The sequence below is a fragment of the Bos grunniens genome, chromosome 1 (assembly GCF_055505025.1).
Source record: "Bos grunniens cultivar Pamir isolate PY7600 chromosome 1, Bosgru_T2T1.0, whole genome shotgun sequence".
In the NCBI taxonomy this organism is placed as follows: domain Eukaryota; kingdom Metazoa; phylum Chordata; class Mammalia; order Artiodactyla; family Bovidae; genus Bos; species Bos grunniens.
The window spans coordinates 16,748,089-16,772,218 of record NC_141165.1 but is presented as its reverse complement, the minus strand read 5'-3'; the positions used below and the strand labels follow the sequence as shown (position 1 = coordinate 16,772,218).

The following is a 24,130-nucleotide window of genomic DNA, read 5'->3' as shown; positions in this document are numbered from 1 at the left end:
CACAGAGTTATGGATATTGTTCTTCTCCAGCAGGATCCTACATATCCATCTTCATATCAACAATACCCCCTGAAGCCCATCCCTCCTCAGAGTACTACATTTTTAGTGGGCTGCATTCATATCCGATAGTCAAAGGCTCTCATTTTTGCTTAGAGGATGAAAGTGATAAGGGTGCTTTAAAAATGCCTTCAGACCTCATCACGCTTGCTTTTTCCTGGCTTATTTCAAAAGGCAGTAAGACAAGAACCATCGTATCAAAAGAGGACACTACGTGCAAGGTGTGTGGCTGAGATGTTTTCTCTTCACACAACTGCTAGCCTCTCATCAGGGTCCTGGGTTTGAGCCCCATGTTGTGTGCATGCTTTTGGGGTCTTCTCCGGTGGCTCAGATGGTAAAGAATCTACCTGCAATGCGGGAGACCCGGGTTCCAACCCTGGGTCAGGAAGATGCCCTGGAGAAGGGCATGGCAACCGGCTTCAGTCAGTATTCCTTTTTTTTTTTTTTTTTGGTCTTTTAATTTTATTTTATTTTTGAACTTTACATAATTGTATTAGTTTTGCCAAATATCAAAATGAATCCGCCGCAGGTATACATGTGTTCCCCATCCTGAACCCTCCTCCCTCCTCCCTCCCCATACCATCCCTCTGGGTCGTCCCAGTGCACTAGCCCCAAGCATCCAGTATCATGCATCGAACCTGGACTGGCATCTTGTTTCATACATGATATTTTACATGTTTCAATGCCATTCTCCCAAATCTTCCCACCCTTTCCCTCTCCCATAGAGTCCATAAGCCTGTTCTATACATCAGTGTCTCTTTTGCTGTCTCGTACACAGGGTTATTGTTACCATCTTTCTAAATTCCATATATATGCGTTAGTATACTGTATTGGTGTTTTTCCTTCTGGCTTACTTCACTCTGTATAATAGGCTCCAGTTTCATCCACCTCATTAGAACTGATTCAAATGTTTTCTTTTTAATGGCTGAGTAATACTCCATTGTGTATATGTACCACAGCTTTCTTATCCATTCATCTGCTGATGGACATCTAGGTTGTTTCCATGTCCTGGCTATTATAAACAGTGCTGTGATGAACACTGGGATACACGTGTCTCTTTCCCTTCTGGTTTCCTCAGTGTGTATGCCCAGCAGTGGGATTGCTGGATCATAAGGCAGTTCTATTTCCAGTTTTTTAAGGAATCTCCACACTGTTCTCCATAGTGGCTGTACTAGTTTGCATTCCCACCAACAGTGTAAGAGGGTTCCCTTTTCTCCACACCCTCTCCAGCATTTATTACTTGTAGACTTTTGGTCGCAGCCATTCTGACTGGTGTAAAATGGTACCTCATAGTGGTTTTGATTTGCATTTCTCTGATAATGAACTCAAAATGGATTAAAGATCTAAACGTAAGACCAGAAACTATAAAACTCCTAGAGGAGAACATAGGCAAAACACTCTCTGACATACATCACAGCAGGATCCTCTATGACCCACCTCCCAGAATATTGGAAATAAAAGCAAAAATAAACAAATGGGACCTAATTAACCTTAAAAGCTTCTGCACATCAAAGGAAACTATTAGCAAGGTAAAAAGACAGCCTTCAGAATGGGAGAAAATAATAGCAAATGAAGCAACTGACAAACAACTAATCTCAAAAATATACAAGCAACTCCTACAGCTCAACTCCAGAAAAATAAATGACCCAATCAAAAAATGGGCCAAAGAACTAAATAGACATTTCTCCAAAGAAGACATACAGAGGGCTAACAAACACATGAAAAGATGCTCAACATCACTCATTATCAGTCAGTATTCTTGCCTGGAGAATCCTATGGACAGAGGAACCTGGTGGGTTACAGTCCACAGGGTCGGACACGAATGAGTGACTAACGCTTTCACTTTCATCTTCCACTGTGCCAGAGTCTGAGGGTCAAGGTCAACCACGGGGTGTCCTGTGGCTCAGGTGAGGAGCCCAGGTGGACCACAGAGCAGAGGATAAAGCAGCACTGGATACAAGGCACCCTTCCTCCCCTGGGGAGATTGAGATTCCTTCTTGCCACCTGTCTCAGCTCTGCTGCTATAACAAAATACACAAAATGTCAAAAACAGACATTTACTCTTGACAGTTCTGGACACGGGAAGTTGGAGATTAGAGTGCTGGCATGGTTGGGGGTTGGTGAGGGCCTTCTCAGTTTCTGGGCTGCAGATAGCCTTCACACTTTGTGTTCACATGTTGCAAAAGAGTTCCATTCTCCTCTTACAAGGTCATTAATCCCATCATGGGGGGACCCAATCCCTCAGGACCTCATCTAACCCTAATCACTTTCCAAAGGCCTCCCCTCCCAACACCATCTCAGCAGGTGAGGACTTCAACATGAATTTGGAGTGGGGGTCAGGATGCAAACATTCAGCCTATAACTGAATTCCTTTCAAAGACTGATCAAAATATAAATGAACTCATTTACATTCCTAACATCAGTGATATAATGAACTCACACAACAAAAAGGTGCAACTTGACCCCTGAGTCCACATGTGGGCCACCTCAGACCTGCCCTGGGAAGAAATCAGTGCATGACCTAATGTGCATGAAGCTAGTGACAGCATGGTACATGCACATGTGCTAAGTCGCTTCCACCGTGTTCAACTCTTTGCAACCCCATGGACCATAGCACACCAGGCTCCTCTGTCCATGGGATTCTTCAGGCAAGAATACTGGAGTGGGTTTCCAAGCCCCCCTCCAGGAGTGACACCATGGTAGGAATGGCCAATGACATCACGCCGCTCCCATGGAAATGCTGATACACCTTGGCTGGTATATTCACCCCTAAAAAGATGTAACCCAGCCTTATTCTTTCAGCCTTATTTACTCAAGATGAAGGGCAATATTAGTATGTTGTGCCAATAGAAGCCATTTTGTTTATTTTTATAGGAATATACCCAGCTTAAATTTCTTTTTCATTGGAAAGAAATGCCTGGACAATAGATACCCATTTAAATTGGCCAAGATTTCCCAAGAGCCCCGGCCTTGAGCCCCAAGACTCACCTGTTAACAGCAGACCTTTGCTACTCTGCTTCCCCTAGGGGTACTCTGGCCCCATGGGGCTGAGCAGTGGCTCCCAAACATCACCATGGTGGATGGACAGGGCTCACCTGCACAGCTGCTTCAGCCTCTCCTGATTGCTCTCAGCTCTGAGCTGTCTCAAGGCAGCCCCACCAGCTCCCTCTGACCCACTCCTGACCTCACTGCACTGGGAGTTATATGCATGTCAGCATCCCTTCCCTCACCACATACAAAACTCCTCTCATTTTAGTTTCATTAGGCACATGTTGGCAGAAGAAAGAAGTCTCTTCACATAGATTACAAAAAGGTGAAACATGAATGAAAGCATACCATTAATTAAAGGTACCTGGGAAATACACAAATAGATATAGATATTTATATAGACATAGATATAGACACAGATTTGAGGAGGAAATGGCAACCCATTCTAGTATGCTTGCTTGGAAAATTCAATGGACAGAGGAGCCTGGCAGGCTGTAGTCCATGGGGTTGCAAAGATTTGGACATGACTTAGTGACTGAGCATAGATATAGATACATAACCTCCTGGTAGGTATTTCTATTTCTCACCCAGATTTCCGGTTCTCTCCTTTCAGGCACATGTCCCATTAAATTCAGACATGGCCGTGTGACTTGCTTCATCAAATAAATGTAACAGAAGCGACATCTGTCACCTCCAAGGAGAAGCACTTAGAGGCAGGTTGTCACTCTCCCTGGCTCTCTTCCTCTTCTAGGGCAGACGCTGAGGTTGCATATTTGATGGTGGCTATAAGGTGGTAGGGAGTCTGTGAGCCTAGACCCTCGAGTGCGGGAGGTTCCACACATCACACCAATTTCTCCCCTTCCCCAAAAACAAAAACCCCTGCCATGCACATCTGAATGTTCCTGACTCCATTTGGGGCTCAGCCAGACTAACTTGTCATTAAGCTTCTCCATCTGTGGTCAAGAAACTAAAATGACCTCTAAAGTAAAGCAGTTAAAATCATTAAAGAATCAAAATTAGGAAATAAAACTGTACAGGTGAATCTCTATTCTGATAATTGCAATCACATTTAAGTCTTAAGCTCAGTATTTTTTTCAATACTGTAAGTTAACAAATTACTCTGATTAATAAACATACTAGCAAAGAATTTATTGTTCAGTGAAGTATGAGGGACTTTAAATTCACTACAAGATGATATTAAAGAAAGCCAGAAACATCAATTATCCCCTAGAGTTCACTGTAATGCACGATAAAGATGAAAATTTTAATTTTTGATTTGGAGTTTGTACTAGTTTAATGATTTTTTAATGGTCCTTGTTGTAATAGTAACCTATACTATCTAGCAAATCAATAAGACAAGTAATACAAATGCTCTTTCACCATGGGAGTTTAGCTCCAGTTTCATATCTGTGTAAACTGACACAAAGTTGGTAGTATTCAGTAGTGACATTAGAATGCGTGTGTGGGCATGCACTCACTCACGCACGTGTGCACAAGGTCATGTAAATAAAACCAACCATTTATAACCCATTACGCCACATTCAATGCTCATCACGACGATTTTCCAAAAGCATCTAATAGGCATTATCCAAAGATGTGCAACACAGGAAAACTGAGCGAAGCTCTGCAGGGCTTTCCAATTAAGTTGCAAGGAGCAAGAACTCACCTTAAAAACCATGAGAAAAGAAGAACAACAATGTCTTAGAAGCTAGATTTCAGTGGTATCTTTTCTAGATACCAAAAGTAAACCAGTAAGCTATTTATATACATACCTATCTACCTACCTATCTGTATGTGTGTATTTCAGCCACTGACTACATATCTCAAAAAAAATCTTTATGAGGCCAGAGATACCACATGACTCTGAAGACACTTGAAAGGCTGAGAATAGCATAAAATCAGAATTTCCATTTTCCAGATTACAGAGAATATAAGAATATCAGTTCTGAGGTTTCTCACAGATAACAACAATCCTATATTTCTATTCCCGGGAGCAGAAATAAAACCAAAATGTTTCCTTGGTAACTTGGAAACCAAAAGTAACTCAATGACTATACACATAATGCAAGGAACAAATTTCTATCCATCAGTCAATTCACTGGACACTATGAATCCAGCCATATAAACCAAAAGAAAACACCAATATCACGTTTAATCTAAAGCAGCGTCAACTTAAAGCATACAAATTCTTCATTACAGTGCGCGAAGAGATGGAGACCCGATTCGTTATCCAGACCAAGCTGTGAGCAGGAGAGCCTGGCGCCCTGCCTGCCCCGAGGAAGCCCACACCCTACCTGAGATGAGTGACACGGTGTCTTTCTCCCACGAGACCACGGTGACGTAAGCCTCCACCGAGGAGGGGATAATGCACTTGAAGACCGCGACATTGCCTCTCATGGTTTTCTGGTCCTCCACACGGACTGTATAGGGCTCCCGTAAAACTGGAAGGTAAGAACAGGACCCTGGTAACACACACAGGCTCATTCTGAGAGTATCTCATCCGAATATACACACTGTTTCTTTCACATACCAACTGCATCAAGTATAATATTTACTGGAAAAAAAATTTAAGAAACCTGTATTTCATGTCTTAAAAGACTTTCAGTCTCTTAATAATAAACTACATTAAGAACTAAAGGGCATGTGTATATCTAAAAACAGTTTATCTTAATTGAGTTGTTTGCAGATTGTTAAACACGTCAAGGGAGTCTTTTCAGGAAGGGTGGTTGATCCCTAGAAATTATTAAAGATACACCCATAGTTGAAAGACTTCTTAAATAAATGCTCTGTTTGTAAGAATTATATTCTCAAATATATATTACTGGCACACACAAAATAAAACCATTATTGAAAGTATCCTTCCCCGGCCTCTTCTTATGAAAAGACATTGCTTTTTTTTTTGAAGCCAAGAAAAAAAGGTAGATATTTGTTTAATCCCACAATTATTTCCCATTGTGGAATTAAATGGAATTAAAAGTAATGGAAAAAATCACAAATAATGATTGAAATATTAAACAAGACATAGGTAGTATACTTTCAGTTGAAATTGACAGCATATACAATTACTTACTTGACTTAGACAGTAAGAAATTGTTTTGTTTCATGAAACGAGAGTCTGGAATTGCCAAGCATTGACATAATCCAGTAAGCCCAGCTCCTTTTCTTTGGGATTAGTATATCCTCACCCACCTATGTTGGCTTCATCTTTCAACAAATTCCTCTGGTGTTGGGAAGATGAATATAATAGGTCAAGGTTTCATATCTGTAAACCCTCTTATCTTTAACCCCCAGAAAGCAAAGGCTATGTGCTACCATTATATTAGAAAACATAACCGAGGAGAAGCAGGAGTGAGGGAAAATGAGAGTGAAGCAGCAATGGGGGAAGCGTCAATTATCAAGCTGACTTTTGCTTGGTATCAAGCGTCACTGATTGCTTGACTTTTTCGTACAATTGACCCACCAAGAGGTTACCGATACATTTATATCTCAGGATCGGCCTTCCAGACAGAAGGAAAGAGCATTTATCTGTCGCTTCTCTCAAGGGTCAAAGGATTACCCAACACAGGGAAAATTCCCCAAAACTTCCGGGTTGTACACATGTGTTATTGAGCAAGTCCCATGTCCTCTCATGCTTCCGCATCAACAGGGAAGACCAGGTTTTATGTGGATCTGTGTATTCCTTTTGGGTGGTCAGGGGCTCCTGCCCACTCTCAGCTGGTGCTCCGTGAGATCCCTGCATCTGAAGATGTATTCCTGACACATCCGTGGAGAGAGGACTACTCCCATTCCTCCTGCTCCTCCACCATTTGTCTTCCTCCAGGATAGCCATTGTTAAGTTTCTCACGTGGTCTACCAGAAAAATATTTATGACAATACCAGAACAATATCTGTGTGTACATACGTGTGTACATGTGGACTTTCAAAAATTCACACAAATGGTAATATATAAAAATAGGAGCCTTGCTTTTTTCCCCCTTAACTTAATCCAATCTTCCTATGTTCTGTTAAACATCTGCCAGAGTCCATTGCCCACTCCAGTACTCTTGCCTGGAAAATCCCATGGGCGGAGGAGCCTGGTAGGCTGCAGTCCATGGGGTCATTAAGAGTCGGACACGACTGAGCGACTTCACTTTCACTTTTCACTTTCATCCATTGGAGAAGGAAATGGCAACCCACTCCAGTGTTCTTGCCTGGAGAATCCCAGGGATGGGGGAGCCTGGTGGGCTGCCATCTACGGGGTCGCACAGAGTCGGAAATGACTGACGTGACTTAGCAACTTAGCAAGAGTCCATTGACAAGGTATATCATGATGGCTTTAAATAATTCTCACTGAATGAATATGTAAAGTTGTTTTTAGTTATTTACTGTTATGAATAACTGATCATGAACATTAGTATGCATTTATCTTGGTTGGTTGGTTTTGGAGCATATTATTATCAATAATTCCTAGAATTAGAATTGATGGGCCAAAAAGTGTTTATACTTTTAATTTTGAAAATTTTCCTCTTAAAAAGTTCTGTTATTTACCTTCCTTTCAACAGTGTGAAAGGAAGTTCACCACATGCTCACCAATAATGGGTGTTAACCAACTTGTTAGTTTGTTAAGAAAAAGTATCCTGTTTAGATGTGTATTTATCAATTCTTTATTATGGCATTGCTTATTTGTTGTTAATTATAAGTGATGTTAACAAAAATTAACAACAAATAAGCAATGCCATAATAAAGAATTGATAAATACACATCTAAACAGGATACTTTTTCTTAACAAAGAAAGCAATGGCACCCCACTCCAGTACTCTTGCGTGGAAAATCGCATGGATGGAGGAGCCTGGTGGGCTGCAGTCCATGGGGTTGCTAAGAGTCAGACACGACTGAAGCGACTTGGCGGCAGCAGCAGCAGCAGCAGCATAAGTGATGTTGGAGAAGGCAATGGCACCCCAACTCCAGTACTCTTGCCTGGAAAATCCCATGGACGGAGAAGCCTGGCAGGCTGCAGTCCATGGGGTCTCGAAGAGTCGGACATGACTGAGCAACTTCACTTTCACTTTTCACTTTCATGCATTGGAGAAGGAAATGGCAACCCACTCCAGTGTTCTTGCCTGGAGAATCCCAGGCATGGGGGAGCCTGGTGGGCTGCCATCTATGGGGTCACACAGAGTCGGACATGACTGAAGCGACTTAGCAGCAGCAGTAGCAGCAGCATAAGTGATGTTGAGCCAATTAAGCTAGCATTTTCTCCTTTCCACAGCAATTTTTCTTCTGCAAAGAAACACCACCTGGATCTTTTCTTGCATTCTGTCCTTCTCCTGTTCCCTCAGATGCAATCAGTTGCCTGGCCTGTGGATTCTCTCCCACACTCCCGCTGCTCCTCTAGTTCAAGTGTTCATGATCTTTCACTGGATAACGGCAGTGGCAGGAGGAGATGCTGTTCATCTAGTTTCCTGGATTCCTTCTTATTGTGTTAACTTAGTTGTGGCACTTCTCGTGTGTCTTTATTTCAAGCAGTCTGTTCTTTCCATTATCTTCTAGTTAAGACAGATTAGAAGAAGGTTTAAGTGATGTGTGTGGGTAGGTATATATATATATGGTGGGAAGAAATGAATAGGACCAAAGACATTTAAAGGCATAACCTTATTTATGAGAAATTATTACTTGCTGGCTCTTGAAGGCAAAAGAACAAAATCTGTGAATATCTGTAATTGAATCTTGATACTGTTTTCTTCCTTTTTCAGAGTGTTTACTTACTGATTCTTCAAATAATATTTTTTACACTTTCAAAACTAAAAGGTCATAAGTATTAAAAATTATAAATGTTTAGAGCTTTGCTGAACTTTTAAATGTTATAATTTATAAAGTATTTAATAAATTTTCTCATTAGTGTACAGAAAAAAAAAATAAAAACAGTTTATCTAACCTCTAAATGTACCCAGATGTGAGTAGTGTTAGTTCATTTTGCTTTGTTTTCTTAACACTGGAGTATAGTTGATTAACAATGTTTTATTACTTTCAAGTGTACAACAAAGAGGCTCAGCCAAAAATATGCATGGATCTATTTTTTTTTTCAAATTCTTTTCCCAGTTATGTTGTTATAGAATATTGAGGAGAGTTCCCTTTGCCATACAGTAGGTCCTTGTTGGTTATCCATGGATGGACCTAAAGATTGTCATACTGAGTAAGTCAGAGAGAAAGGGAAATATCATATGATGATGCTTATGCTGCTGCTGCTAAATCACTTCAGTCGTGTCCGACTCTGTGCGACCCCATAGATGGTAGCCCACCAGGCTCCCCCGCGTCCCTGGGATTCTCCAGGCAAGAACACTGGAGTGGGTTGCCATTTCCTTCTCCAATGCATGAAAGTGAGAAAAAGTGATGCTTATAGTGGAATCTAATAAAAAAAAAATGATACAAGTGAAGGTGAAAGTGTTAGTTGCTCAGTTTCATGTCCGACTCTTTCCAACTCCATGGACTGTAGCCTCCCAGTCTCCTCTGTCCATGGAATTCTCCAGGCAAGAATACTAGAGTGGGTTGCCATTTCCTTCTCCAGGGGATCTTCCTCACACAGGGATTGAACCCACTTCTCCTGTATTGGTAGGCAGATTCTTTACCTACTGAGCCACCTGGAAAACAGCCACACCACTACATTAAAAAAAAAAAAAAAAAGGAAGTAGTTTCTCAAACTGGAGTTATAATGATAGGAAACTTCCATCTCCTGTGAGAAACAAGGAAAAAAATTTCAGACTATGAACAGAAAGAATTTTTAAAAAGATAAAAAAAGGCAACCTCTCCTGGGAATCCTTAAAACTATGTGATAATTATAACAACTCTTTGCAAGTGAATTTCTGACAGTGGCAAAGCAGTTTGGGAAATGATGGTTCTGCTTCCTGTCACTTAGGCAATGATGCTGATAATGGAGCCTGACCAGGCCTCCCAGCAACAGAAGTGGCCCAGCAAAAGCTGAGGGGACTTCCACAAGCTGCTGTCTAGGCCAGAAGAAGGGGTGCTGGGGGCCAGTGCCCACCCTGCAAGCCCAACTGCCCGGGTTCAAATCCAGGCCCTACCACTTTACAGTGAGAAAGTTCTCTTCATATCTAGTTAATGATGACTTTGATTAAAATATCTACCAAGTAAGTCAATGGTGATGACTCAAACAGTTAATGTGGATAAAGCTCCCGAAGCATGCCTGCCATGAAGAGTTTAGATAAGGCTATTTAGATCCACACCATGTCCCATCTGTCAAAAAGACCCCTGCCTTCAGGATAAGGATACTTCAGTGTGTCTAATCCAGGTTATGCCTCCCTCCACATCTGTAAACCTGGCTGAAAGTCTTACTTCGCCAGAGTTTTATTTCCTCACATTTAAAATGAGGGGGTTGGGATAGCAAGATTCAAATTCTGAATTCTGTGAAGTCTATGATTTTTCTAAGATATCCATAGGGACAAATTATCTTACCCTTCAATGAGCTCTCTTAAAGTTTTAGTCATTTATTGGACAAATCTGAGTCAAAAAAACTGGCCAGGAAATTAACTTCAAAAGAAATAAATATACTGACAGCTTTAAGAATGAATGTATGAAGGGAAATCTCCTAATAGGCAGTTATAAACAATGCTCAAGAAGAAGCACTTTTAAGATTAGTGCTATCTCTGCGATACGCTAAGGATTTTAGTATTAGAGTGTCATTATTCGGGCTTCTCTGGTGGTTCAGTGGTAAAGAATCCACCTGCCAAGCCAGAGATGAGGGTTTGATCCCTGGGTTGGGAAGATGTCCTGGAGAAGGAAATGACAACCCACTCCAGTATTCTTGCCTGGGAAATCTCATGGACAGAGGAGCCTGGAGGGCTCTAGTCCATGGGGTCCCAAGAGTCAGACGTGGCTTAGTGACCCAACAACAATAAAAATCATTATTAGGAGAATTCACAAGAGGATAGCTCCCAGTCTTGCTTTTTAGTATTAGCATTTAATATTTTCCTAACTTGAGAATTTTTTCATTTCTATCCCAAACCAGAGAGACTTTCAGAAGTTTAGCATCTTCTGCACTCTTTGTGTAGTGTGATGTGATGGTCCAGGTGGTGGAGCCACACCTGCAGGGGTTCACTGGGCAATCATTCAGAGTACTCAGGGGCCTGACCCCAGAAACGTCACTGCTATACACAGGGTAGGAAACTGACTTTGTACAGAAAAACGCCTTGATAAATAGCCCTCTTGGAGGAGAGGAAGTCTAAAATCATAAACTGGAAAGAGACAACAGACAGATGAACTCATCAAACTCATCAATGAATGAGAATCTGGTCTCAGTGGGAGAGGAGAAGACAGAAAATAGGAAAATGAGCAGAGAACAGAAGAGAACAGGGGACTGGACAGGAATGAAAAAAGCCTGCAGAAAGAATCCATTAACCCAAGGATGGGGTCACCTAAGAAGGTGTAAGAGGCAAATTTAAGTTTCGGTGTCTGCTGATGTCTGTTTCTAAGCTGCAAAATCACTCCATCTCCCCAGAGCTTCAATAAACAAATGGCAACACGTGGTGAACAAATGGTGGGGGAATATCTAATGGGAATCAAGGAAAGGAGTCTCAGACAGGAAAGGGCAGGGACAAGGAACATGCCCAGGAAGAGATGGAAGGGTCTTCCCTCCAGGCATGCACTTATGCATGAAGCTGCATTACTGGAACCACAACTCAGAGTGACCAGCTGGGTACCTTCTCTGTTATCACCGACAGTCATCTCCTGGATCCCCTCATTCATGGAACCTACCTAGTACCATGGAGCACCGTCTTCTCTGAGCTCCCCAGAGGCCTCACTAGCATCAGGACCACTGCAGCCTTCAGAGTTTACAATTTCTGTGATTTGGCATCCTCCCCATATCCCAAGCCAGACCCAGACCTTTTCAAAGCAGGGATGTAGCTATGGTGCATTGAACCCCATCCAGCTCAGAGAGAATGGGACATGGAAGGAAATTCTCCACTCCCCTCACTAGATTATTCACTCCACAAACACAGACCATGCATCCAGCCTTTTAAAAAACTACCTTAGAACATTTAACAATCCCTGGGATACACTAAAGCATTTCTACTAACTACTTGATGAATTAATATATAAAAAAAGATTCCCTTTTGAAAGTCTTTCTAACCTTATTGTAGGTATACATGCATTAACATTTGAATGTATAGCCATTATCCATTGTTTTAAAACCACTAGACCATTCAGATATGACCTAAATCAAATCCCTTATGATTATACAGTGGAAGTGAGAAATAGATTTAAGGGCCTAGATCTGATAGACAGAGTGCCTGATGAACTATGGAATGAGGTTCGTGACATTGTACAGGAGACAGGGATCAAGACCATCCCCATGGAAAAGAAACCCAAAAAAGCAAAATGGCTGTCTGGGGAGGCCTTACAAATAGCTGTGAAAAGAAGAGACGCAAAAAGCAAAGGAGAAAAGGAAAGATATAAACATCTGAATGAAGAGTTCCGAAGAATAGCAAGAAGAGACAAGAAAGCCTTCTTCAGCGATCAATGCAAAGAAATACAGGAAAACAACAGAATGGGAAAGACTAGAGATCTCTTCAAGAAAATCAGAGACACCAAAGGAACATTTCATGCAAAGATGGGCTCAATAAAGGACAGAAATGGTATGGACCTAACAGAAGCAGAAGATATTAAGAAGAGATGGCAAGAATACACAGAACTGTACAAAAAAGTTCTTCACGACCCAGATAATCATGATGGTGTGATCACTGACCTAGAGCCAGATATCCTGGAATGTGAAGTCAAGTGGGCCTTAGAAAGCATCACTACGAACAAAGCTAGTGGAGGTGATGGAATTCCAGTTGAGCTATTCCAAATCCTGAAAGACGATGCTGTGAAAGTGCTGCACTCACTATGCCAGCAAATTTGGATACTTAGCAGTGGCGACAGGACTGGAAAAGGTCAGTTTTCATTCCAATCCCAAAGAAAGGCAATGCCTAAGAATGCTCAAACTACCACACAATTGTACTCATCTCACATGCTAGTAAAGTAATGCTCAAAATTCTCCAAGCCAGGCTTCAGTGATATGTGAACCGTGAACTTCCTGATGTTCAAGCTGGTTTTAGAAAAGGCAGAGGAACCAGAGATCAAATTGCCAACATCCGCTGGATCATGGAAAAAGCAAGAGAGTTCCAGAAAAGCATCTATTTCTGCTTTATTGACTATCCCAAAGCCTTTGACTGTGTGGATCACAATAAAATGTGGGAAATTCTGAAAGAGATGGGAATACCAGACCACCTGATCTGCCTCTTGAGAAATTTGTATGCAGGTCAGGAAGCAACAGTTAGAACAGGATATGGAACAACAGACTGGTTCCAAATAGGAAAAGGAGATTGTCAAGGCTGTATATTGTCACCGTGTTTATTTAACTTATATGCAGAGTACATCATGAGAAACGCTGGACTGGAAGAAACACAAGCTGGAATCAAGATTGCCGGGAATAATATCAATAACCTCAGATATGCAGATGATACCACCCTATGGCAGAAAGTGAAGAGAAACTCAAAAGCCTCTTGATGAAAGTGAAAGTGGAGAGTGAAAAAGTTGGCTTAAAGCTCAACATTCAGAAAATGAAGATCATGGCATCTGGTCCCATCACTTCATGGGAAATAGATGGGGAAACAGTGGAAACAGTGTCAGATTTTATTTTTCTGGGCTCCAAAATCACTGCAGATGGTGACTGCAGCCATGAAATTAAAAGACGCTTACTCCTTGGAAGGAAAGTTATGACTAACCTAGATAGCATATTCAAAAGCAGAGACATTACTTTGCCAACAAAGGTTCGTCTAGTCAAGCCTATGGTTTTTCCTGTGGTCATGTATGGATGTGAGAGTTGGACTGTGAAGAAGGTTGAGTGCCGAAGAATTGATGCTTTTGAACTGTGGTGTTGGAGAAGACTCTTGAGAGTGTCTTGGACTGCAAGATCCAACCAGTCCATTCTGAAGGAGATCAGCCCTGGGAGTTCTTTGGAAGGAATGATGCTAAAGCTGAAACTCCAGTACTTTGGCCACCTCATGCAAAGAGTTGACTCATTGGAAAAGACTCTGATGCTGGGAGGGATTGGGGGCAAGAGGAGAAGGGGACGACAGAGGATGAGATGGCTGGATGGCATCACTGACTCGATGGACGTGAGTCTGAGTGAACTCCAGGAGTTGGTGATGGACAGGGAGGCCTGGCATGCTGCAATTCATGGGGTCGCAAAGAGTCGGACACGACTGAGACTGATCTGATCTGATCTGATTGTTTTTAAAAAAAAGTGACTTGGGTTTTCATTAGAGAACTCTATCATATTAATGGAAATATGTTTGTTTCTGGGGAGCCCACAATTTAAAAGGTCATGCTTATCTATTGGGACATACCTCTTATGGTAAAACAAAATTCTTCTGAGGACATCATAAACCTCCCAAGAGATTTGTGTAGATTTAGTCTTCAATCAACATCCAACTACCACTAACCATGGTCATCCTTAAATATCTGCACCAAATTGCTTCTTGGACCCCAGCCTCTGCATATACCACATTCCATGGATGCTCAAATGTCTTATACATTGATAATATGACATAGTACACTCAGCCCTCCCCATCTGAAGATCTGGAACCCAAGTATATGGAGGGTTGACTGTATAACAGAAACTAGGCAAGAAACCCCAAACTGGCAAAAAGTAATTATTGCTTTAAACATGATTGATGTGTCCTTTACAAGGTGGTGTTACTCAAGTATTGTGCTTTTTGTCCTAGGTTGGGATCTTCCCAGGAGCAGACCCTGAGAAGAGGGAAACTCTGAACATAACTTATACCTCAGAGCCACTCCACCTCATGCCAGGAGCTGGGACTTTGTATTCTGACAGCTTGGGGCTGGTTCCCAGGGCCCAAGGGCACTGCATTACCAGGCACTTGCCACTGTCTGTGTTCAGGAATTCCAGGGCATATGCAATCCTTTGAAAACTGCAAATCCAAGTTCTCAGCCACAAGCCTGCAGACCTGGGGGATCTGACTCTCAACAGCATCCACTACAGTCATTTCAGTGTCCCTTCGTCACTCTACAAGCTGTGAAATCCTTCCCTAGGATGCAGTATCATAGCAGGGTCAGAGAGAGAGGATCTATAGTGGTATGACTTTGAGGTAAAATCAGGCACATACACTGAGCAAGGGACCACACAGCTAATATGCATTAATCCAACCCTCAATGTTAGACTTCATTCTTTAAAGTGGAAAAACCATTTAAATGCAAATAATTAGTAAATAAGGAAGAGCCCCATACCCTTCATTAATTTATGAATATTAATTTAACCACCTGGGGCCAACTACATAATTTGTGGGGCCTAGAGCCCACTCCAATGTTCTTGCCTGGAAAATCCCAGGGATGGGGGAGCCTGGTAGGCTGCCGTCTATGGGGTCACACAGAGTCAGTCATGACTGAAGCGACTTAGCAGCAGCAGAGCAAGATGAAAATCCAAGGCCCTTATTTAGAAAAAAGGGAAAAGTTAAACATATTAATAAAATAAGGGCTTCCCAGGTGGCTTTGTGGTAAAGAACCCACCTGCCAATGCAGCAGATGTAGGTTCAATCCCTGGATTAGGAAGATTCCCTGGAGAAGGAAATGGCAACCCATTCCAGTATTCTTGCCTAGAAAATTCCATGGACAGAGGAGCCTGGCAGGCTATAGTCAATGGGTTCACAAGGAGATGGATATCACTTAGTGACTGAACAACATTAATAAAATATAAAATGCTTTCTTCTATGGTCTTGCTCTCACCTTTTTTTTTTCAACTTACTTTGCACTCACTGTGATGCAGGGCTCACTGATGGTCAAGTGAAGATCCTTACAGGCTCCTAGAGCCCACTCCATGACTCAGCATGCACAGCCCACCAGCTGCAGAGCCAGCTTCCTGCCAGTTGCTGGGTTGAGGTACCATGTCACAGCCAGGGATAAGAAAGGTAATCTCCCCTTCCCATACACATGGTGCCCCAACCCAGAGTGGAAAAGTGATGCCTAAGGGACTGCAATCTCAGTGTCTGGACACTCTTGGTTTCTGGATGGGAGGTGGACAAGAGGCTCACCCTCAGCGAGTTACTTGCTAATGCACTGTGGTGCTGCCAGCTGGGGCAGAGACAGGCTCCATCACACTGCAGAGTGTATGCACTCACTCCACCCACACTTGCCCAGGCCTCCACCAGGAGGCAGAATTCCAGTGTTTGCTGGACAGGGCAATGAGAAAGAGGCTGGGAAGGGCTCAGGGTACCAGGGATCACAGGGGCAGCAGTGGTCATTGGGTGTGGCTAGGGAGGTGGAGGCAAAATGGGGATTGGGGCACCAAGAACTTCAGGAGAGGTGGCTGAGAACCCATCCCAGGGGGTGGCGAGGAGTGGGACCCTACAAGAGCTGAAACACAGCTCAAACTCCCTACAAGCCTCAGGAGCATGTCCCATGGCCCAAAAACATTTCCCCAGAAAAGACAAATGGAAAGAGAAAAACATTTATATTTCAAGACAGCAACAGCAGAGCTTTAAGCTTGAGGACAAGGCCCTCATCACTGGGCCCTGTGTGGCTGGCCCCATCCCATGAAGTCAGACCCGATCCCAATATGTCTATGAAGGAATCAAGATGGGGGAAGATGGGATAGAGGGGATTAAGGAGAAAGTTTGGAGAACTGGACATTGCCAAGGAAGGCAGGTCCTTTCCTGAAGGATGGATTCTGACTGTTCCTAACCCCCTTGATCCCTAGGTCTGAAGAGGCAAAACATAAACAAATGCCCCTGTGCTGGATTTCTTGGGAACACCAGAGGATTTGGGCAGTTAGAAGGGCTTGTGCCTGATGTCTTTCCTGTCGGGGAAATGGTTATCAGAGGTACAATGTAACCTTAAGGCACTGCATCACTTTCATTGAAATTGTTATTTTTTTATTTTCTATTTTGTAGCTGATTACCTAAATTGGGAGATGCCTCAAATTATCAGTTACATATAGAACACACCCTCATGTCAAGCAGTGCTCAGCGACTAAGGAAATCCCCACACTGTATAGAATAATTAGCTGAAGAAAAGAAGGAAATTCACTTGACAGAACAACTAGAAGAAAACAGTCAGACTGTGCATGGGTCTGAAAATGACTAACGGTGACAGGAGTCTAGGGAATCGGGGAAGCTGAGCCTTGGGGTGGCCCTGAAGGACCAGAGGGACTTAGGAGGCAGAGAGGAAACAGGGAGCAAAGAAAAGGTGAGAATGAGCACAAAATATTCTGGAGACTGTGAGATAACAGCCCAGCGCTGTTTAGCTAAACTGCACTCCCAAACACAACCCCTGAGAACAGCCAACAACAGATTCACAGAGGCTTCTATTTCCTTCATCTGAAGATGGAAAAAACATCTACTCCACATGGTTGTGCAGCTTAGAGGACTCGGCACAATGTCTAGCACACAATCTATTTATTGAGTCTCTCTGACTGCTGGTGGGAGGAGCCTGTTTGAGCTACCTGGAGTTGAAATAGAAAACATTTTCTGAAGACATTAAGAGTTCTGGTACTTGCAAGTGGGCCTTAGGAAAAGTTACCACAACCTGAATCTCTTTGATGCAGACTTCATCTTTCTTTTTTCCCACAAATAGTCTTCCTCTCCTTTTCTGGGTCACATGAATGATGAAAAGTTATCTACCCCACATTCTCAAAATCTCTCAAGTTTTCAGTTTCAATTTCAGAGGACACAGAAACTAATAGACTAACTTGGTGAACTGCCCTCTCTTAGTACAATCATCTGTTACCAGGGATCCTGGACCATTTTCTATAATGAGGATGCAAGAGACAATTAAGGGGGTTATTGTGGGCTGGGCAGAGAGGTATAGAGATGCCCACCATATAAGCAGTTATTACTAGCTACTGTTACGTGAACATCAAGACAACTCTAATATGTCAGAAATGTGCTATCACTGTCCTTTTATTAAAACAACTTTGTATGAAATAACTGACATTCAGCAAGCTGCACAGGGGCTTCCCTGGTCGCTCAGTGGTAAAGAATCTGCCTATAATGTAGGAGACTCAGGTTCAACCCCTAGGTTGGGAAGATCCCCAGGAGGAGGACATGGCATCCCACTGCAGTACTCTTGTCTGGAGAATCCCACAGACTGAGGAGCCTGGTGGGCTACAATCCATAGGATGGTAAACAGTCAGACACGACTGAAGCAACTGAGCACACACACAGGCTGCACGTTTGTTGACGTTTTACCATACGTACGTACCTACAAAGTCACCACCGTAACCAAGACAAAAGCAAATCCATCATCCAAAAGTTGACTTATTCTCCTATGTAATCCCCCCTTCCCATCCTCTTTACAGGCAGACATTATTAAAGATTAGTCAGCATGTTTTAAGAATTTTATGTAAACGGAATCATATAGGACATATTTTCTCACCTGGCTTCTTCTATTCAGTATAACTATTTTGAGATTCCTCCTTGCTACTGTCTTATGAATAATTCATTCTTTTGCATTCCCTTGTGTGGACAAATAACAATTTGGTTGTTTATTTATCAAATAAGGCTGCTGTGAACATTCTTTCAAAACTCTTTGTGTGAAGATATGCTTTGGGGAAATACCTGAGTATCAAATGGATGGGATATATATAACAGCTTTGAAGAAACTATCAAATTGCTATTCCAAAGAGACTGTATTATTCACACTCCGACCATGAGTTTCTGATAGAGCTAGGTGCTGTGTATTCTCACTAACACTTGGTCTGGTCATTGTTTTTAATTTTAAATATACAGTTCAGTTCAGTCACTCAGTTGTATCTGACTCTGCAACCCCATGAATCGCAGCACGCCAGGCCTCCCTGTCCATCACCAACTCCTGGAGTTCACTCAGACTCACGTCCATCAAGCCAGTGATGCCATCCAGCCATCTCATCCTCTGTCATCCCCTTCTCCTCCTGCCCCCAATCCCTCCCAGCATTGGAGTCTTTTCCAATGAGTCAACACTTCGCATGAGGTGGCCAAAGTACTGGAGTTTCAGCTTCAGCATCATTCCTTCCAAAGAAATCCCAGGGCTGATCTCCTTCAGAATGGACTGGTTGGATCTCCTTGCAGTCCAAGGGATTCTCAAGAGTCTTCTCCAACACCACAGTCCAAAAGTATCAATTCTTCGGCACTCAGCCTTCTTCACAGTCCAAACTCTCACATCCATACATGACCACAGGAAAAACCATAGGCTTGACTAGACGAACCTTTGTTGGCAAAGTAATGTCTCTGCTTTTGAACATGCTATCTAGGTTAGTCATAACTTTCCTTCCAAGGAGTAAGCATCTTTAAATTTCATGGCTGCAGTCACCATCTGCAGTGATTTTGGAGCCCCAAAAAATAAAGTCTGACACTGTTTCCCCTGTTTCCCCATCTATTTCCCATGAAGTGATGGGACCAGATGCCATGATCTTCATTTTCGGAATGTTGAGCTTTAAGCCAACTTTTTCACTCTCCACTTTCACTTTCATCAAGAGGCTTTTTAGTTCCTCTTCACTTTCTGCCATAAGGGTAGTGTCATCTGCATATCTGAGGTTATTGATATTTCTCCCGGCAATCTTGATTCCAGCTTGTGTTTCTTCCAGTCCAGCGTTTCTCATGATGTACTCTGCATATAAGTTAAATAAGCAGGGTGACAATATACAGCTTTGACAATCTCCTTTTCCTATTTGGAACCAATCTGTTGTTCCATGTCCTGTTCTAACTGTTGCTTCCTGACCTGCATACAGATTTCTCAAGAGGCAGGTCAGGTGGTCTGGTATTCCCATCTCTTTCAGAATTTTCCACATTTTACTGTGATCCACACAGTCAAAGGCTTTGGGATAGTCAATAAAGCAGAAATAGATGCTTTTCTGGAACTCTCTTGCTTCTTCCATGATCCAGCGGATGTTGGCAATTTGATCTCTGGTTCCTCTGCCTTTTCTAAAACCAGCTTGAACATCTGGAAGTTCACGGTTCACATATTGCTGAAGCCTGGCTTGGAGAATTTTGAGTATGACTTTACTAGCATGTGAGATGAGTGCAATTGTGCGGTAGTTTGAGCATTCTTTGGCTTTGCCTTTCTTTGGGATTGGAATGAAACCTGAACTTTTCCAGTCCTGTGGCCACTGCTGAGTTTCCCAAATTTGATGGCATAGTTAGTGCAGCACTTTCACAGCATCATCTTTCAGGATTTGAAATAGCTAAACTGGAATTCTATCACCTCCACTAGCTTTGTTCGTAGTGATGCTTTCTAAGGCCCACTTGACTTCACATTCCAGGATGTCTGGCTCTAGGTCAGTGATCACACCATCGTGATTATCTGGGTCGTGAAGATCTTTTTTGTACAGTTCTTCTGTGTATCCTTGCCACCTCTTCTTAATATCTTCTGCTTCTGTTAGGTCCATACCATTAGTGTCGTTTATCGAGCCCATCTTTGCATGAAATGTTCCCTTGGTATATCTAATTTTCTTGAAGAGATCTCTAGTCTTTCCCACTCTGTTGTTTTCCTCTATTTCTTTGCATTGATCACTGAGGAAGGCTTTCTTATCTCTTCTTGCTATTCTTCGGAACTCTGCATTCAGATGCTTATATCTTTCCTTTCCTCCTTTGCTTTTCACTTCTCTTCTTTTCACAGCTATTTGTAAGGCCTCCTTAGACAGCCATTTTTCTTTTTTGCATTTCTTTTCCATGGGGATGGTCTTGATCCCTGTCTCCTGTACAATGTCACGAACCTCATTCCATAGTTCATCAGGCACTCTATCTATCATATCTAGGCCCTTAAATCTATTTGTCACTTCCACTGTATAATCATAAGGGATTTGATTTAGGTCATACCTGAATGGTCTAGTGGTTTTCCCTACTTTCTTCAATTTAAGTCTGAATTTGGTAATAAGGAGTTCATGATCTGAGCCACAGTCAGCTCCCGGTCTTGTTTTTGTTGACTGTATAGGGCTTCTCCATCTTTGGCTGCAAAGAATATAATCAATCTGATTTCAGTGTTGACCATCTGGTGATGTCCATGTGTAGAGTCTTCTCTTGTGTTGTTGGAAGAGGGTGTTTGCTATGACCAGTGCATTTTCTTGGCAAAACTCTATTAGTCTTTGCCCTGCTTCATTCTGTATTCCAAGGCAAAATTTGCCTGTCACTCCAGGTGTTTCTTGACTTCCTACTTTTGCATTCCAGTCCCCTATAACAAAAAGGACATCTTTTTTGGGTGTTAGTTCTAAAAGGTCTTTTAGGTCTTCATAGAACTGTTCAACTTCAGCTTCTTCAGCATTACTGGTTGGGGCATAGACTTGGATTACTGTGATATTGAATGGTTTGCCTTGGAAACGAACAGAGATCATTCTGTCATTTTTGAGATTGCATCCAAGTACTGCATTTCGGACTCTTTTGTTGACCATGATGGCTACTCCATTTCTTCTGAGGGATTCCTGCCTGCAGTAGTAGATATAATGGTCATCTGAGTTAAATTCACCCATCCCAGTCCATTTTAGTTTGCTGATTCCTAGAATGTCGATGTTCACTCTTGCCATCTATTGTTTGACCACTTCCAATTTGCCTTGATTCATGGACCTGACATTTCAGGTTCCTGTGCAATATTGCTCTTTACAGCATCGGACCTTGCTTCTATCACCAGTCACATCCACAACTGGGTATTGTTTTTGCTTCGGCTCCATCCCTTCATTCTTTCTGGAGTTATTTCTCCACTGATCTCCAGTAGCATATTGGGCACTTACCAACCTGGGGAGTTCCTCTTTCAGTATCCTATCATTTTGCCTTTTCATACTGTTCATGGGGTTCTCAAGGCAAGAATACTGAAATGGTTTGCCATTCCCTTCTCCAGTGGACCACATTCTGTCAGATCTCTCCACCATGACCTGCCCGTCTTGGGTTGCCCCATGGGCATGGCTTAGTTTCATTGAGTTAGACAAGGCTGTGGTCCTAGTGTGATTAGATTGACTAGTTTTCTGTGAGTATGGTTTCAGTGTGTCTGCCCTCTGATGCCCTATATGGGGGGTCCCCAACATCTGGAATACAGAGCAGAGCCTCCTATCAGGTCGGCCGTGTCATTAGATTAGATATAAAGTGCAGAATAAATGTAATGTGCGTGAGTCATCTCAACTACCTCTTCTAGGTCCTTTGAAATGTCAACAAAAATTTTAGAATCAACTCATTAATTTATATTTGTTATAAAGAAAGGCTACTGGGTTTTCACTTGGGTTGTATTGACTCTATAGATCATTTTGGAGAGAAGGGACATTTAACAATACCATATTCTCTACCTCAAGAAAGAAAAAACAGCTTTTGCTCTCCTTTCTCTTCTCTCAGAACTATTTTGTATTTAGTGTGTCTTTCACACTTTACATCATGCTTATTCCTAAGTATTGCTAGGTTTTAGATGGTATTATACAGAACATTTTTTTTTCTATTTGCAATCTGACTGTGTTTTGTGTGTTTGTGTGGGTGTTGGTCTTGTATAGCACCATACTGATGAACTAATTCACTTACTGTTTCCAGTAAGATGCTGCACTCAATATGCCAGCAAATTTGGAAAACTCAGCAGAGGCCACAGGACAGGAAAAGGTCAGTTTTCATTCCAATCCCAAAGAAAGGCAATGCCAAGGAATGCTCAAACTACCGCAAAATTGCACTCATCTCACATGTTTGATGAAAGTAATACTCAAAATTCTCCAAGCCAAGTGTCAACAGTAGTGAACTGTGAGCTTTCAGATGTTCATGCTGGATGTAGAAAAGGCAGAGGAACCAGAGATCAAATTGCCAACATCTGTTTAATCATCAAAAAAGCAAGAGAGTTCCAGAAAAATATCTACTTCTGCTTCATTGACTATGCTAAAGCCCTTGACTGTGTGGATCACAATAAGCTGGAAAATTCTTAAAGAGATGGGAATACCAGACCACCTTACCTGCCTCCTGAGAAATCTGTAAGCAGGTCAAGAAGCAACAGTGAAAAGTGGACATGGAAAAATGGACTGTTTCTAAATTGGGAAAGGAGTACATCAAGGCTGTATATTGTCACCCTGATTATTTAACTTCTATGCAGAGTACATCATGTGAAATGCTGGGCTGGATAAAGTTCAAGCTGGAATCAAGATTGTCGTGAGAAATATCAATAACCTCAGATATGCAGATGACACCACCCTTATGGCAGAGAGCAAAAAGGAACTAGAGAGCCTCTTGATGAAAGTGAAAGAAGAGGGTGAAAAAGCTGGCTTAAAACTCAACATTCAGAAACAAAGATTATGGAATCTGGTCCCATCACTTCATGGGAAATAATGGAAACAGTGAGAGAATATTTTATTGGGCTCCAAAATCATTGCAAATGGTGACTGCAGTCATGAAATTAAAAGATTCTTGTTCCTTGGAAGAAAATCTATGACCAACCTAGATAGCATATTGAAAAGCAGAGACATTACTTTGTCAACAAAGGTCCATCTAGTCAAAGCTACGGTTTTTCTGTTAGTCATGTATGGATGTGAGAATTGGACCATAAAGAAGGCTGAGCGCCAAAGAATTGATGCTTTTGAACTCTGGTGTTGGAGAAGACTCTTGAGAGTCCCTTGGACTGCAAGGAGATCAAACCTGTCAGTCCTAAAGGAAATCAACCCTGAATATTCATTGGAAGGACTGATGCTAAAGCTAAAGCTCCAATGCTTTGGCCATTAGATGCAAAGAACTGACTCATTAGAAAAGACCCTGATGCTTGAAAGATTGAAGACAAGAGAAGAAGGGGATGACAGGGGATGAGATGGTTGGGTGGCATCACCAACTTGATGGACATGAGCTTGAGCAAGCTCCAGGAATTGGTGATGGACAGGGCAGCTTGGCGTGCTGCAGTCCACAGGGTCACAAAGAGTTGGGCACGACTGAGTGAACTGAACTGAACTGAGCCTTATTGGTAAAGGTCATCTAATTTTTTTAATTGATTGTTAGCATCTATAAATAAAAACAGATGAACTTTTTTCTTTACAACTGGGTTGCCTTTAACCTATTTTTCCTGCCTTTTTGCACTGGCTGCAAACTTCAGTATAATAGAATTGGTGAAAGCGCACATC

At 42.2% G+C, this 24,130-nt stretch overlaps 1 protein-coding gene across 1 annotated transcript in view; it reads right to left on the bottom strand.

Moving 5' to 3' along the window:
- The window catches only part of DSCAM (DS cell adhesion molecule), an 859,211-nt gene that overhangs the window by 665,574 nt on the left and 169,507 nt on the right, over positions 1 to 24,130 (bottom strand). Inside the window, exon 3 of the mRNA XM_086341570.1 lies at positions 5,340 to 5,486. Coding sequence (XP_086197696.1) covers positions 5,340 to 5,486 — 147 coding nt within the window. The remainder of the gene's footprint in view (positions 1 to 5,339; positions 5,487 to 24,130) is intronic.